We start from the raw sequence: 16,079 nt of genomic DNA on the forward strand, positions 1-16,079 counted from the left end.
GGGCCACAGTGGATGTCCCAGGTCAGCGAGGGGGCAATATAACTATGTGTGCTGCAATTTCTGAAAATGGTGTGGCCACTCACATCCCCAGTCTTGGCCCATACAACACACACAAGCTCCTCATCTTCTTGGATCGCCTTTATACCAATGTTATCCCTGAAAATGAGAGGTCTCATTGGGCCTCACCTACCCATTTATGTAATTGTGTGGGACAATGTCAATTTCCACCATAGCCCACTCATTAGGGGCTGGTTTGCAACGCATCCAAGGATGGTCATGGAGTTCCTACCACCTTACTCTCCTTTCCTCAATCCAATAGAGGAGTTTTTCTCTGCTTGGAGGTGGAGAGTGTATGAGCATCATGCTCAGGATCAGCCGTCCCTGCTCCATGCTATGGACGCAGCGTGTGACGACATTACAGGAGATCAATGCAGGGGATGGTTGCGGCATGCACGCCGTTTCTTTCCTCGTTGCATCGCAAGAGAAAGTATCCGCTGTGATGTGGACGAGAATCTGTGGCCAGACGGACAACAGCGTGTAAATAATCAGGAGGGTGAAGACAGTGGACAAGAGCGGGAGTCCAGCTGAGTACAGCGACCACTGAATAAGTCCTTGTTTTTTGATTTTGTGTTTATACAATTTATTACTATAATGTACATTTTCTTTTTACATATGTATGAAACTTTCTTTGCGTGTGAATAAAAAATGGTTATAATTTCCTTGGTAGTGTGAGTGCAATCTGTGACGTCAAACCTTGGAGGCTACTCTTTTCTGTTGTATATTGTTGGTCCTCTGCCATAGTGACAAAACATCTAAACATTTTGTATGGCAGTACTCACACAATGCCAAAGAGACGATGCATTTTGGGGGCACTGACTATTCAGATGTAGTTTTGACACATGAGTGAACTGTTTTAGGAGAGATATGAGCTTTTGCAGGTGAACCATGTTGTTGTGATCAACCATCCAGGTTTATTTTGACAAAAGGACCAAGAATGATGAGAATGTCCGATCTGTGTCGAGAAATGAGCCAAAGCTATTGAGAAGGATCTTTGCCATTTTGGAGACACTGACTGTTTAAATGAGAAAGGGATTTAGATTGAAGCCTGAGTGAACAGTTTTGGAAGAGATATGAGCTTTTGCAGGTGAGCTATAGTGTCGTGCTAAACTGTAAGAGTGTTTTGCCAAATGATTTTAGAGTTTTGAGAATGTAATTTCTGTTTCAAGAAATGAGCCAAACCAATGGAGAAAAACTGTAAGCCAATATTTAACAAATCCAATCCAACAATAATCCCATATTTGACCAGCAGGTGGGAGCAAATCACGTGTGAAGAAGAGGCCATCAGCGGTACAAAGCACTGACTGTACAGGTTCCAACACTGCAGACAAACCTCCCTGTTTAACTGACTCCTATGGTATGACTGTACAGATTGAGCAGGGCCGCATGAGAGAGGTCTCACTGCAGTTAGTGTAACCATTTATTTTATTACTCTTCTCTCATTCTGCTTCATAAAGGTCACACCCCCCTTCCAGCTTCCTCTGACGCAAGGAGATTCGTGCACAAATAAATGGCTACAGCATAAACTGAAACACTCCAGATATATAAAAAGGCATTTCATACAAACACAGCATAACCTTGCTGATACAGTCTTGAGGATTGTTCATTTATTTACACTAATGTTTTATATTTAATCAAAATTTCTCAAGACCCATGGTTTGTATTGGCCCCTCCCTCTGCTTCTCTCTGATTGGTTCCCCTCTTTCTACAGGAGCTGCAGTGCAGCTCAATGGCGATGATGGTGCAAATCAGATAAAACACACCAGTCCCAGCTTTCAGTGCAGCATCCAGAACCTGCTCCCACCTGTCAGACATATAATACATCAGTGTGTCTGTCAGTCACACGTATCACATTTAAACCTGAAGAACAATGCAGTGAATCTACTCTGACAGAATTATAACCATCAACAGCAGCACCAATAAGCCCGAGTCCTACATACAGAGCCAGCTGGACCAAGGAGCTGAATAAGAGGGTGGATTTGGACAGTAAAGTCTTACATGCTTTATAGTAACACAGTACAGCCACATCTGTACTATTACACAGGATACATGTGAGGAAGAGGAGACAATATAGCATGGATATGCAAAAATTTTAACTGCTGGTTTTATTGTTACACAAAATCATAATATTATAATGTTTTGTAAAATCCATCCATCCATCCATCCATCATCCAAACAGACCTGCAGTCTATCCCCAGCAGCACAGGGCACAAGGCAGGGGCTCAGTCTGGATGGGATGCCATCTCAAGTTATTATAATAAAGAAACAAAAAAAAAAAGCAATATCCTAATTCTCATAATTATAATGGCAGTTTCCCATCACTGTGTGACCAGGTAAATGCTGCTAGCTGGACCCCCACACTCCTGTAAATGCTGCTGAATGCTTACCTCAGTTTATCATTATTCCCTCCATCTTCATCATGTGCTGAGAGAAACAGGAGAAAGGATTCTTAATTTACTGATAAAAACCCTGTTCTGTAAGTCACTAAAGACTCTTAAGAAAAGGACATTTTAAAACTGATATAAGAATAAATAATATTCCATAGATCAGCTGGCTGGATGCAGAATAATAAATTATTGTTATGATCAAAGTCTTCATATCCCAGGGAACTGGCAGCGAATTGGTGATATTAATTATTTTATTATAATATCATAATGTACTTATTGCAGCACTGGATCAGTTATTACAGAGTATAACTGTAACACTGGCCTCTGCTGCAATTTGAAACCACCTACAGACACATCAGCCAGTCTGCACACCTTCTGTAACAATTTTGTAATTGGATTTATATACATAACAAATGACTGTAATATGGAAACAAATGTCTGTCTGTGGCAACATTCTGTGAAATGTGTCTCATTATACAGACACATCCTGACCTAGAAGCTGCTGATTCCTGAGGGCTCAGTACAGCTCCAGGTGTAACAAACAGATCAGACACTCGTGTATTTGGTACAGAGCAGGACCTGATAGCATGGAATTCTGCCTCCAACTTTGTGTCAGGGATCTGGGCAGGAATGAATTACATACTAACAGCAGGATTAGAATATATACAATGTATTGGCCAAGAAATTAATAAGAAAACAGGTGTATGTATGTATAGTTAAATCTGAATCAGAATCTTTATTGTTCGCCAAATACCAAGTGTGCAAGGAATTCCTCTTGGTGCAGGTCATCACAACTGTATTATGGGATGTCTCCCTAGAGGTAATGCTAAAATTTAACATTAATCTAACTGTACATTCATACAGACACATAAAACTACAGCCATCCACCCATCTATCTTCTAACTGCTCCTCCTGGTCAGGGATGCAGGGCCTGGAGCCTATCCCAGGTAGGACAGGGCACAGGGATGGAGTACATCCTGGACGGGATGCCAGTCAGTCACAGGGCACATAGACACACACTCTCTATTAGAGACACCAATTAGCCTGACTGCATGTCTTTGGACTGTGGGAGGAAACCCACACAGCACATGGAGATCATGCAAACTCCACACACACAGAGCAGAAGCCAGATTCAAACCCCTAAACATGGAGGTGTGAAGCAACAGCGCCACCTACTGGTCCACTGTACCACTAGCACAGAACCTATAATCCCAATAAATATCTCTGTTCAGCAAAAGTTATCAATAAGGGAGTTTAAAGACACACAGCCCCCCTATAGATTATCCCTATAAAATGCACAGACCCCCTTCATGGGTGAAACTGCTTCATTTGTTGTTTGGCTATTTGTACTGAAACACAAATTATTCACAGCCAGATTTATATTAATTACTTACATTCAGTGATGATTATTGGTTTAACAGTAATATGAACTGGGATCTGCAAGCCTCCAGCATCACACCAGTACCAGCCAGTGTCCTTCCTCTCCAGTCCCCTCATTGTCACAATGAAGACTCTATTTCCTGTGTCATCCATGATCAGGACAGGCCTCCCATCCAAATCCCAGCTCCCAGATCTCTCTGACACACAGGAGCCCCCGATCTTACACCACAGCTTCTTATTTACACTGTATCCATAGCGACACAGAACACTGACACTGTCTCCTTCCACACCCGTCACCTCCTGTTTGTCCACTGACAGCCTTGAGGAACCTGAACATGCAAATTAGGGACAAATGAAACACTGTTATTTATACAGCTGTAAAATATTCATGCATATGACCAAGTTACAACATGCTTATTTTAATATTTATCCGTACTTTTTATTAGTACTTTTTATTACTAATGTTATTTATCCCCTAAAGTAGCCCATTTAAACGGAGGCTGTTACATCTCCCAGGTCACATTTATGTTACTGTGCAAAACTAAGATTTGGTGTTTGTTATTGTAAATTAGGTCATCAAATGCTAAAATATTTATTCCTCCAGTGTTTGTATTTGTGTCCTTCCTTTCTGGCTGAATGACATGTTACATACTGTGCATCTCATTGGCTACAGTCTGCAGTACAAACATCTCACCATCAGCGAGTGAGAGGTAAACCTGATCTCCAGGATCTGAGGCTCCAATGATCTTCACACAACACCAGTAGTAAGCAGAGTCCCCATCTGTGAAATTGTTGATGGTCACAGTGAAGACTCGCTGGTCAGGATCATCTCTGACTGACACTTTACCCTCCTGTGGAGAGTCAGTGTGTACTATGGGAGGACATGAATCCCTATTATTCCCTCTGCACCAGTATTTCACATTAGTTTTATATCTGTCACCATAGAAACATGGGAAGGTGACAGATCCTCTTCTCTGCACACGCATCCATTTCACTGTGGACACACCTGCAGGGACAGTATGAAAATTACCAGGCTGATTAACTCTCACTTCCTCTTACACCATTTATACACATATTAATACAGAGTCAGTATCAGTCCTCTGTAGGTTACAGTACTTTACTTTATAGGATATTCAAATGTGTTTTGGTGAATGTTGTTTTGAATGTTACTATATTTATAAAAAATAAAATACTGTAATAAAACATTAACTGATGATTTACTTTCATAATTAGCATACCAAGACCATTTCTGGTTTTGACTTATATACATTTATATTTATAATACAAACATCAGTAACTGACAGCCAAGTTTATGCTCTTTTACAGGCTTTTTATATTTACACTTTTCCATTACATTTATACTTGAAACCCACTTAACCCTTAATAAAATGATATTTCTTAACACATTACTTATCATTCCTGACCGCCTGCTGTAGCCCATTTAAACTGACACTGTTACTTCTCCCAGGTCTCATTTACCATCCTAACCAAACCATACATTTAGACCCTATTCTACATGCGTAAGTTTAATAGAACTCTAATGAAATGATTGTTTAGAATGTCCTGCTAAACAACATTACTACCGATGTCAATCCATTAAAAAAATATTTTCCGTATCAGAAAGATTCCTGATAGTCACTACAGATTGTAAAATAAAATTTATAATTTACGCTTGTTATACATATATTCATGAAAAGAGTGTGATCAGGTGATTTGTACAGACATCTTACCATCAGTCACTGACAGGAAAACCTGATCTCCATCATCTGAAGCTCCACTGATCTCCACACCACACCGGAAATAACCAGAGTCCCCAGTTGTCACATTGTTGATGGTCACAGTGAAAACTCGCTGGTCGGGATCATCTCTGATTGACACTTTACCCTCCTGTGGAGAGTCACTGTGTACTATGGGAGGACATGAATCCCTATTATTCCCTCTGCACCAGTATTTCACATAAGTTTTATATCTGTCACTATAGAAACATGGGATGGTAACAGATCCTCCACTCAGCACAGACACCTGTCTCACTTTGGAGACACTGTCACCACCTGCAGGGAAAATAACCAACTGAATTTACAATTTTAACATCACAGTCTCTCTGATCTCTAATACACTATATATTCAATTTGTGCAATACTTTGATCAGGCATCTGAGAAAGAACTAGAAGAGTGTATTTCCTGACGAAAATGATTTTTGCAGCAAAAATTAAAGAATGACAAAAAGACAAGTGCAGGTGTACAGTATTCATCCTGCAGTGAGGAGTTATTGACGTGGCCTGAGGCTGCAGATGCAGTTTGGTGGCTGTGGCATGTTCAGTGTCTGAGTGGTAAGAGCCTCTGAAAAAATAATGGGAGTCAATGGGAGGATGGAGGGATAAAAAAAAAAAAACGACAAAACAATGTCAGATTTCAATTCATGTTGGCAGGTATGGCCTGAATTAAAATGTAAGGGATGGAGGGATGATGGGAACAAAGCAGGAAAAAAACATGAAAGGCAAAGACTGTCATTTTGCCATAAGAACGAGGGAAAGAAACAGGAAAACAAAATGGGTGTTGGATCTTGAAAGGGCTACAGTGGGATGTGGGATCGGGAACCTGAGCCAGGGAGTGTGTTCTAGGGTCTGAGAGGAAAACCAGGACCTTAAATCACTGGTAATAAGGCAGAGGGGAGGTGAATGAATGGGGTCGTCACTTTGTGGGACGACCAAACCTCTTTGATACTAAGGCGGTATTTATAAACACACCTAATTCTGTGAAATTTTACTTAAGAATGAGATACAGAAAATATATAAATATATTTTAGTTTAGCCATCCATCTTGCACATGCTGATCCAGTGCAGGGTCAATACAGTACAGGGAGCTGATCTGAGACAGCACAGGGCACAAGGAAGGGGAACAGCCAGGACAGGATGCCAGTCTGTCACAGGGCACAAGGCAGGGGAACAGCCAGGACAGGATGCCAGTCTGTCACAGGGCACAAGGCTGGGGAACAGCCAGGACAGGATGCCAGTCTGTCACAGGGCACAAGGCTGGGGAACAGCCAGGACAGGGTGCCAGTCTGTCACAGGGCACAAGGCAGGGGAACAGCCAGGACAGGATGCCAGTCTGTCACAGGGCACAAGACAGGGGAACAGCCAGGACAGGATGCCAGTCTGTCACAGGGCACAAGGCAGGGGAACAGCCAGGACAGGATGCCAGTCTGTCACAGGGCACAAGGCTGGGGAACAGCCAGGACAGGGTGCCAGTCTGTCACAGGGCACAAGGCAGGGGAACAGCCAGGACAGGATGCCAGTCTGTCACAGGGCACAAGACAGGGGAACAGCCAGGACAGGATGCCAGTCTGTCACAGGGCACAAGGCAGGGGAACAGCCAGGACAGGATGCCAGTCTGTCACAGGGCACAAGGCAGGGGAACAGCCAGGACAGGATGCCAGTCTGTCACAGGGCACAAGGCAGGGGAACAGCCAGGACAGGATGCCAGTCTGTCACAGGGCACAAGGCAGGGGAACAGCCAGGACAGGATGCCAGTCTGTCACAGGGCACAAGGCAGGGGAACAGCCAGGACAGGATGCCAGTCTGTCACAGGGCACAAGGCAGGGGAACAGCCAGGACAGGATGCCAGTCTGTCACAGGGCACAAGGCAGGGGAACAGCCAGGACAGGATGCCAGTCTGTCACAGGGCACAAGGCAGGGGAACACCCAGGACAGGATGCCAGTCTGTCACAGGGCACAAGACAGGGGAACAGCCAGGACAGGATGCCAGTCTGTCACAGGGCACAAGGCAGGGGAACAGCCAGGACAGGATGCCAGTCTGTCACAGGGCACAAGGCAGGGGAACAGCCAGGACAGGATGCCAGTCTGTCACAGGGCACAAGGCAGGGGAACAGCCAGGACAGGATGCCAGTCTGTCACAGGGCACAAGGCTGGGGAACAGCCAGGACAGGATGCCAGTCTGTCACAGGGCACAAGGCTGGGGAACAGCCAGGACAGGGTGCCAGTCTGTCACAGGGCACAAGGCAGGGGAACAGCCAGGACAGGATGCCAGTCTGTCACAGGACACAAGGCAGGGGAACAGCCAGGACAGGATGCCAGTCTGTCACAGGGCACAAGGCAGGGGAACAGCCAGGACAGGATGCCAGTCTGTCACAGGGCACAAGGCAGGGGAACAGCCAGGACAGGATGCCAGTCTGTCACAGGGCACAAGGCAGGGGAACAGCCAGGACAGGATGCCAGTCTGTCACAGGGCACAAGGCAGGGGAACACCCAGGACAGGATGCCAGTCTGTCACAGGGCACAAGGCAGGGGAACAGCCAGGACAGGATGCCAGTCTGTCACAGGGCACAAGGCAGGGGAACAGCCAGGACAGGATGCCAGTCTGTCACAGGGCACAAGGCTGGGGAACAGCCAGGACAGGGTGCCAGTCTGTCACAGGGCACAAGGCAGGGGAACAGCCAGGACAGGATGCCAGTCTGTCACAGGGCACAAGACAGGGGAACAGCCAGGACAGGATGCCAGTCTGTCACAGGGCACAAGGCAGGGGAACAGCCAGGACAGGATGCCAGTCTGTCACAGGGCACAAGGCAGGGGAACAGCCAGGACAGGATGCCAGTCTGTCACAGGGCACAAGGCAGGGGAACAGCCAGGACAGGATGCCAGTCTGTCACAGGGCACAAGGCAGGGGAACAGCCAGGACAGGATGCCAGTCTGTCACAGGGCACAAGGCAGGGGAACAGCCAGGACAGGATGCCAGTCTGTCACAGGGCACAAGGCAGGGGAACAGCCAGGACAGGATGCCAGTCTGTCACAGGGCACAAGGCAGGGGAACAGCCAGGACAGGATGCCAGTCTGTCACAGGGCACAAGGCAGGGGAACACCCAGGACAGGATGCCAGTCTGTCACAGGGCACAAGGCAGGGGAACAGCCAGGACAGGATGCCAGTCTGTCACAGGGCACAAGGCAGGGGAACAGCCAGGACAGGATGCCAGTCTGTCACAGGGCACAAGGCAGGGGAACAGCCAGGACAGGATGCCAGTCTGTCACAGGGCACAAGGCAGGGGAACAGCCAGGACAGGATGCCAGTCTGTCACAGGGCACAAGGCAGGGGAACAGCCAGGACAGGATGCCAGTCTGTCACAGGGCACAAGGCAGGGGAACAGCCAGGACAGGATGCCAGTCTGTCACAGGGCACAAGGCTGGGGAACAGCCAGGACAGGATGCCAGTCTGTCACAGGGCACAAGGCTGGGGAACAGCCAGGACAGGGTGCCAGTCTGTCACAGGGCACAAGGCAGGGGAACAGCCAGGACAGGATGCCAGTCTGTCACAGGACACAAGGCAGGGGAACAGCCAGGACAGGATGCCAGTCTGTCACAGGGCACAAGGCAGGGGAACAGCCAGGACAGGATGCCAGTCTGTCACAGGGCACAAGGCTGGGGAACAGCCAGGACAGGGTGCCAGTCTGTCACAGGGCACAAGGCAGGGGAACAGCCAGGACAGGATGCCAGTCTGTCACAGGACACAAGGCAGGGGAACAGCCAGGACAGGATGCCAGTCTGTCACAGGGCACAAGGCAGGGGAACAGCCAGGACAGGATGCCAGTCTGTCACAGGGCACAAGGCAGGGGAACAGCCAGGACAGGATGCCAGTCTGTCACAGGGCACAAGGCAGGGGAACAGCCAGGACAGGATGCCAGTCTGTCACAGGGCACAAGGCAGGGGAACAGCCAGGACAGGATGCCAGTCTGTCACAGGGCACAAGGCAGGGGAACACCCAGGACAGGATGCCAGTCTGTCACAGGGCACAAGGCAGGGGAACAGCCAGGACAGGATGCCAGTCTGTCACAGGGCACAAGGCAGGGGAACAGCCAGGACAGGATGCCAGTCTGTCACAGGGCACAAGGCAGGGGAACAGCCAGGACAGGATGCCAGTCTGTCACAGGGCACAAGGCAGGGGAACAGCCAGGACAGGATGCCAGTCTGTCACAGGGCACAAGGCAGGGGAACAGCCAGGACAGGATGCCAGTCTGTCACAGGGCACAAGGCAGGGGAACAGCCAGGACAGGATGCCAGTCTGTCACAGGGCAAACACTAACACACAGTCACTATGGACACTTTTAGAGGCACCAATTCACCTGAACCACGTGTCTTTGGACTGTGAGAGGAAACCGGAAAACTGAGAGGAAACCAGCATAGATACATGGAGACCATGCAAACTGCGCACAGAGGGCTGGAGGCTGGATATCGAAACCACAAGCCTCAGGGCCGGATCTAGGCTCAGGCAAACTAGGCAGCTGCTTAGGGCCCAATCGGTAGAAGGGAGCTCAGATCGGCAAAATCTATCAAGGGGCCGTCCCTCCTCCCCGATTGGTGAAATCTAACCCCTCCTATACCCCCCCTGCCCCCATCCATAATTCATTGTTACCCCCCTGCCAATGTCAGTTAAGCAAAATCAGCGTTTAAGTCCAGGTGACCTGGGGGAGCTTGTAGTTCACAGGAAGAAAGTGAAAATGACACAATAAGACGGTTGACTGCTGTTGGTGGTCTAGTGGTTAGGATGCTTCTCTCTAGACCAAGTGGTTATGGGTTTGAGTCCCCCCTCTGGCTCCACCATCACTGGGTCCCTGAGCAAGACCCTTAACCTCAATTTGCTCAAGGGGGATTGTCCCTGAGTTTAGAAAAATGGAAGTCACTCTGGATAAGAGCATCTGCAAAATGCTGTAAATGTAATGATAGCAGGGGTGGAGCCTGGTCTTGGTTTGACTTGTCTGTCACAGACAGGTGTGATGTGAATGGCACAATATTGCACTGTTAAATATGGCTAAGGTATTATTTATAATATTGAGAGCATGCTGAGCCATGCTCTCAATAATTGGACAGCAGAGATAGTTTGGGGTTCAATCATCAGACGGCATTTATTACACCTGTACTACTACAATGCACACAGTTGCATTGCCCACCATGCCTATCACCCCGTTTACTACTCACACACACAGTGGGCGTGCGCACACACACACACACACACACACACTACCTAAAACAATAAACATTAACCAGTATACATAACATAACACGCACAGCACATTTACAACGACACAAGCGATTACTGCGAACTGTTTACAAACTGGCATCAGTCCAACATGCTGCCGGTACCACTGTGCTACAAAATCATTTTTATGAACTTATTTTGCCTTAGGTGTCATATTGTTTTGAGGGACGTTTATTTTGAAATTACGTGCCGTGCTTTAGTAAGTTCTTACCGAAAGATAAAAGAAAAAGGAACTAAGCAAACGTAAAAAGAAGGAGATAGGAAATAAACTGAAATTGAATGATTTGCACCCTCCGAAGCAGCACAAGGTTGGTGTTCATGAAAAGACACAGTTAATATATGTTAATGTTTTGTTTGAGGTGATTCCTACTGAACTGAGAACTTTTACTCTTTCGCTAAGTTGGTAATATGCTAAGTTACATGGCACTGTCTAGCAAGGTAATGCATTTTTCTTGTGCTCTGCCCAGCTCTTAAGTTGGTTGATTGGATTATTGGTTGATTAACGCAAGGATTTCAATAAACAATAAAACCATCAGTCAAGTCTTGAGCATCTTTCGGGGCTGACACTACATTGGAGTTTCTGTAGCTGGTCACGGCCAAAGCGACTCCCATAGTGAAGTTAGAAAAAGAGCCTCCAGTGCTGCTGAAAGGACCCCAGTCAGATCAATCACCGGCCTCACAGAAAAGCAAAGGCTACAAGAGACAGGGGCAGTTTATCTGCACTGACAGTCATTGTACTGCTTGTACACTAAAGGAGCACATATGATGTACACTGCAGAGGGTCAATCCACATAAAGCTGCTGGACCGGAGGACGGGGGCTCAGGAACTGTGCTGAGCAGCTCACTGAGGTACTTATGAACATCTTTGGTGTCTCCTTGATGTTGGAAATGCTCCCTGCATGCCTTAAATCAGCCATTATTGTGCCAGTGCCAAAGAAAACAAACATCAATCACATGAATGACTATCATCCAATCGCTCTGACACTGATAATAAGGAAGCGCTTTGAAAGACTGGTTCTCTCTTACATTAAAGCCAACATCCCCGCCTCCCTGGGCTCATATCAGTTTGCTTACAGAGCTAATAGATCTACAGAGGATGCCATCTCTCTAGCTCTCCACACAGCCCTGACTCACCTGGAGGGACAGGGCACATACGTGAGGATGCTATCTGTAGGCTATAGCTCTGCTTTCAATACTGTTGTCCCCTCCCAACTCATCCATAAACTGCACCAGCTGGGCCTCAGCAAACCACTATGTAACTGGATCCTCAGCTTCCTGTCAGAGCGCCATCTGGTGGTACAGCTGGGCCCCCATTTCTCCTCCACCATTACCCTGAACACGGGCACAGCACAAGGTTGTGTACTGAGCCTCCTCCTCTACTCCCTCGTCACTCATGATTGTGTACCTGCATTCACTACTAATACTATCATAAAATATGCAGATGACACAACAGTAATTGGACAGAGTGGAGGTGCAAAGTCTGGTGAGATGGTGCTAAGTGAACAACCTGTCCTTCAGCAATTATGAGACCATGGAACTCAACTTCAGAAGATCAGATGATGAGGATCATGCTCCAGTCTTCATCAATGGGGACAGGGTGGGGCGTGTATCAGGCTTTATCTTCCTGGGGATATACTGTATATCTCCAGGGATCTTTCATGGACAGCTAACACCACGGCTCTGCTGAAGGATGCACAGCAATGGCTGTTCTTCCTAAGAATGCTGACAAAAGCTGGCCTCCCTCAACAGGGGCTGCTGACCTCCTACCGCTGCACCACAGAGAGTATTTTAACCTGCTGTATCTGCGTGTGGGATCTCAGCTGCACTACAGCTGATCAGAAAGCTCTACAGTGGGTTGTGTCGAGAGCGCAGAGGATCGTCACGGTGCAGCTTCCAGCCCTGGAGGACGTTTGCAGAGCCACTGGCTGAGGAGCCACCAGCATCTGCATGGATCCCACTCAGCCACACCACAGTCTACCTGAACTTCTAATACGTGTATGAAGTAAATATGTTTTAATGCTAAAATATTTTTGTTGAAAACAGTTAAAACAAACATACAATATTATAATACAGGTGACATAAAAACCAAATAGTATCTACAGTTTCCAAGAGTATGATACTTGATGCAGCCTCTACAAATGTTTTCAGAATTTAGCCATAGCAATTTCTTCTGATGTAGCAGCAGATCTCCATCATGATCTCCAAAACTGCAACTGACAGTGTGTGAGGAGCAGGAGAGAGATCTCTACTCAGTACCACTGTAATGAGAGACACTAACCTGTGAGCCCAGCAATGAGAAGAAACAGGAGCATCAGAGGATCCATACGTGTGTGTGTCACTGAGCCCAGATCTGAGGAAACTGACCCTCACTTCCTCATCCTCTGTACTTTCACTGTCTCTGTCGTTTCTATTCTCATACACAGCAGGCAGAGTGTAAGGGGAGTGGGCACTTTAAACAGGAAGTGACAAAACCATAAGGCTGACTGTTTAGTACTTCAGTAAGTCTGTACAGCATAAAATGAACAATCAAAGCACAGACTCCTGCATTAATGAATTAAGATATTCAGTTTGAATAAACAAGATGCATGAATTTGACCTAGCATGTTTATTGTGTCATTGATTATAAAAAATGAATATGACATGGATCTCTCTGTTGCCTCAGAGATTTCTCTGAGTTTTATCATAGCGATTTATCATTAGTATAATTATGTATTTCCTAATGCAGGACGTCAGTCCATTGCAGGGCACTGGAAGCTGGAGAAATGCCATGTGAACAGAGGAAGCCTGCAAACTGCACACAGACACAGTCATGGTCACATTCAAAGCAAACAGTCAGGAGTGCTGAGGGGGCAGGTACATGCGTTCAGAGGGACATTAACATGGTCAGGGGCCCCTGGGCTTCAGCCTGGGTTAGCCTGTGCATTACAGCCCCTGTATGAGTTATACCACATTACCATGGTCAGAGGCCCCTGGGCTTCAGCCTGGGTAAGCCCATGCATTACAGACCCTGTATGAGTTATACCACATTAACATGGTCAGAGGCCCCTGGGCTTCAGCCTGGGTAAGCCGGTGCATTACAGCCCCTGTATGAGTTATACCACATTAACATGGTCAGAGGCCCCTGGGCTTCAGCCTGGGTAAGCCTGTGCATTACAGACTCTGTATGAGTTATACCACATTAACATGGTCAGAGGCCCCTGGGCTTCAGCCTGGGTAAGCCTGTGCATTACAGCCCCTGTATGAGTTATGCCACTTGCCTCTCCCTCCTACTTATGCTGCTGTAGCCATATCTGCCGAAGCTTACATATTTCACTCACTTAACTGTTTACGTTGCCTCTAGTCTCCCATACTTTGGCTAATGCAGTTTTTTATCCCTCTCACCCCTCCTGGGCTGTGCTGCATGGAGACCCAAAATAAGCATTATATCCTGCCCGCCCTGCTGCCTGTGACGTCTCTCCTGCCCGCCCTGCTGCCTGTGACGTCTCTCCTGCCCGCCCTGCTGCCTGTGATGTCTCTCCTGTCTTCTGTCCCACTGTTCATCCTGCCGTCAGAAGCTGCCCTCTGCATTTAGACTCAAGTAACATTCACATTTAGACTATAAATTAGGATTTTGTTCATTTTGTTCATTTGACTTCCTCTGCAGGCCCCTGGAGGATGGGCTCCCCCTTTGAATCTGGTTCCTCCCAAGGTCTCTTCCTACTAGGGACATTTTCTTTGCCACTGTCGCCTCTGCTTTGCTCACTGGGGGCTTTGGGCAGGGATAATGAAAAGTGTTTGGAGACAATGTAATGTTGTAAAATGTGCTATAGAAATAAAAATGAATTGAATTGAAATAATGATAAAGTAAAGACACAATGAGACTTTGGGAAAAAGCAGCAAGACCAGCAGGAGACGTGGGCTTCTGACAGTCAGGCCTCGGAATCCATCACTGCTTATGGTGGAGGATCAGCTCCTCTTACACTGCATGTGCAGCCAAAGCGGAAAGTTACAAAAAAATGAAAAAGTCATCAGCTTGCTTAGTCTCCTGTTTCATTCACGTGATTCATGGTTTTTTTTTTTTTACAAGTACATAATTATAGTGTGAAATGAAGAACTGAGCGGGCGAGACTGCAGAAAACAATGAGGACCAGTACATACTGTCAAAGGCTGCAATTTTTTGTGCACTGATGCATTTTCTGTGTTGTCATTGTCTATTAAAAGGAACGAATTTTGATTTTGCCTTTGTCCTGCTTTTTACAAGATTTTTTTTACAATATTGGAATTTTATCATTTTAGCAACATAATTTCAGAGTAACATAAGTGAATAATAAGTGAATCTTTGAAGCTCACAGTTTAAAAGTACATGCATGTATAGCAAATAAGTCAAATTAATTTCTGATCTGTTTAATTTCCTTGCTTAACTCTCACACATGTGCATGAAGCAGCTAAATCATTCACGTGACACAGAAGCTATTCTTGGAGAAACACGTTTGTGAAAAGCAGAAATGTCATTACACAGGATGTGAGGGTGAGACTCTGCAGAAACACTGTGTGCTGCATACAGAGGGTCTGACCTCAGGCCTTTGTTTCAGTCTTTGTTGTGTTTTATACAGTTTGTTAAGCACCACTGCAGTAGGTCCTTTTAATCTCGGTGGATCAGTAGGAAACAAGAGGCCCATTAGGAAGGTGTCTCTGTAAGTCAGGGGTGGGGGTGTACCAGGGGGGGCAGAGTCAGGTGATGCACATTGACTCACTTCACCTGGGCCTTATCAGGACAGGATGCCAGTCTGTCACAGGGCACAAGGCAGGGGAACAGCCAGGACAGGATGCCAGTCTGTCACAGGGCACAAGGCAGGGGAACAGCCAGGACAGGATGCCAGTCTGTCACAGGGCACAAGGCAGGGGAACAGCCAGGACAGGATGCCAGTCTGTCACAGGGCACAAGGCAGGGGAACAGCCAGGACAGGATGCCAGTCTGTCACAGGGCACAAGGCAGGGGAACAGCCAGGACAGGATGCCAGTCTGTCACAGGGCACAAGGCAGGGGAACAGCCAGGACAGGATGCCAGCCAACGAGAACCACGGCATTATTGAACATGGCGGCGCACAACTGATCGCAAACATTTCACTCATCGGTTCTTTCTACGCCAAATGATCTCTGGGCAGCTTTACAGGTAATAAAAATACATTTCAGTTGTATCCGTAGGAACATTAGCACCCTGGAGCACAGTGA

The 16,079-nt window shown here is 46.9% G+C and overlaps 1 protein-coding gene and 1 long non-coding RNA gene across 2 annotated transcripts in view; both read right to left on the minus strand.

Annotated features, from left to right (window-relative positions):
• The window catches only part of LOC111842710 (polymeric immunoglobulin receptor-like), a 75,866-nt gene extending 62,100 nt beyond the window's left edge, over positions 1 to 13,766 (minus strand). Inside the window, exon 1 of the mRNA XM_072711623.1 lies at positions 13,147 to 13,766. Within this exon, the coding sequence (XP_072567724.1) occupies positions 13,147 to 13,192 (46 nt within the window). The 5' untranslated portion in view covers positions 13,193 to 13,766. The remainder of the gene's footprint in view (positions 1 to 13,146) is intronic.
• LOC111852862 (uncharacterized) lies at positions 1,465 to 4,825 on the minus strand. Its single transcript, XR_011989790.1, has 4 exons — positions 4,519 to 4,825; positions 3,839 to 4,153; positions 2,445 to 2,481; positions 1,465 to 1,861 (listed from the first exon to the last, which is right to left on the minus strand). It is a non-coding gene; the product is annotated as an uncharacterized lncRNA (long non-coding RNA).
• Positions 13,767 to 16,079: the final 2,313 nt, after the last annotated feature.

The sequence above is a fragment of the Paramormyrops kingsleyae genome, chromosome 4, assembly GCF_048594095.1.
Source record: "Paramormyrops kingsleyae isolate MSU_618 chromosome 4, PKINGS_0.4, whole genome shotgun sequence".
Taxonomy (NCBI): domain Eukaryota; kingdom Metazoa; phylum Chordata; class Actinopteri; order Osteoglossiformes; family Mormyridae; genus Paramormyrops; species Paramormyrops kingsleyae.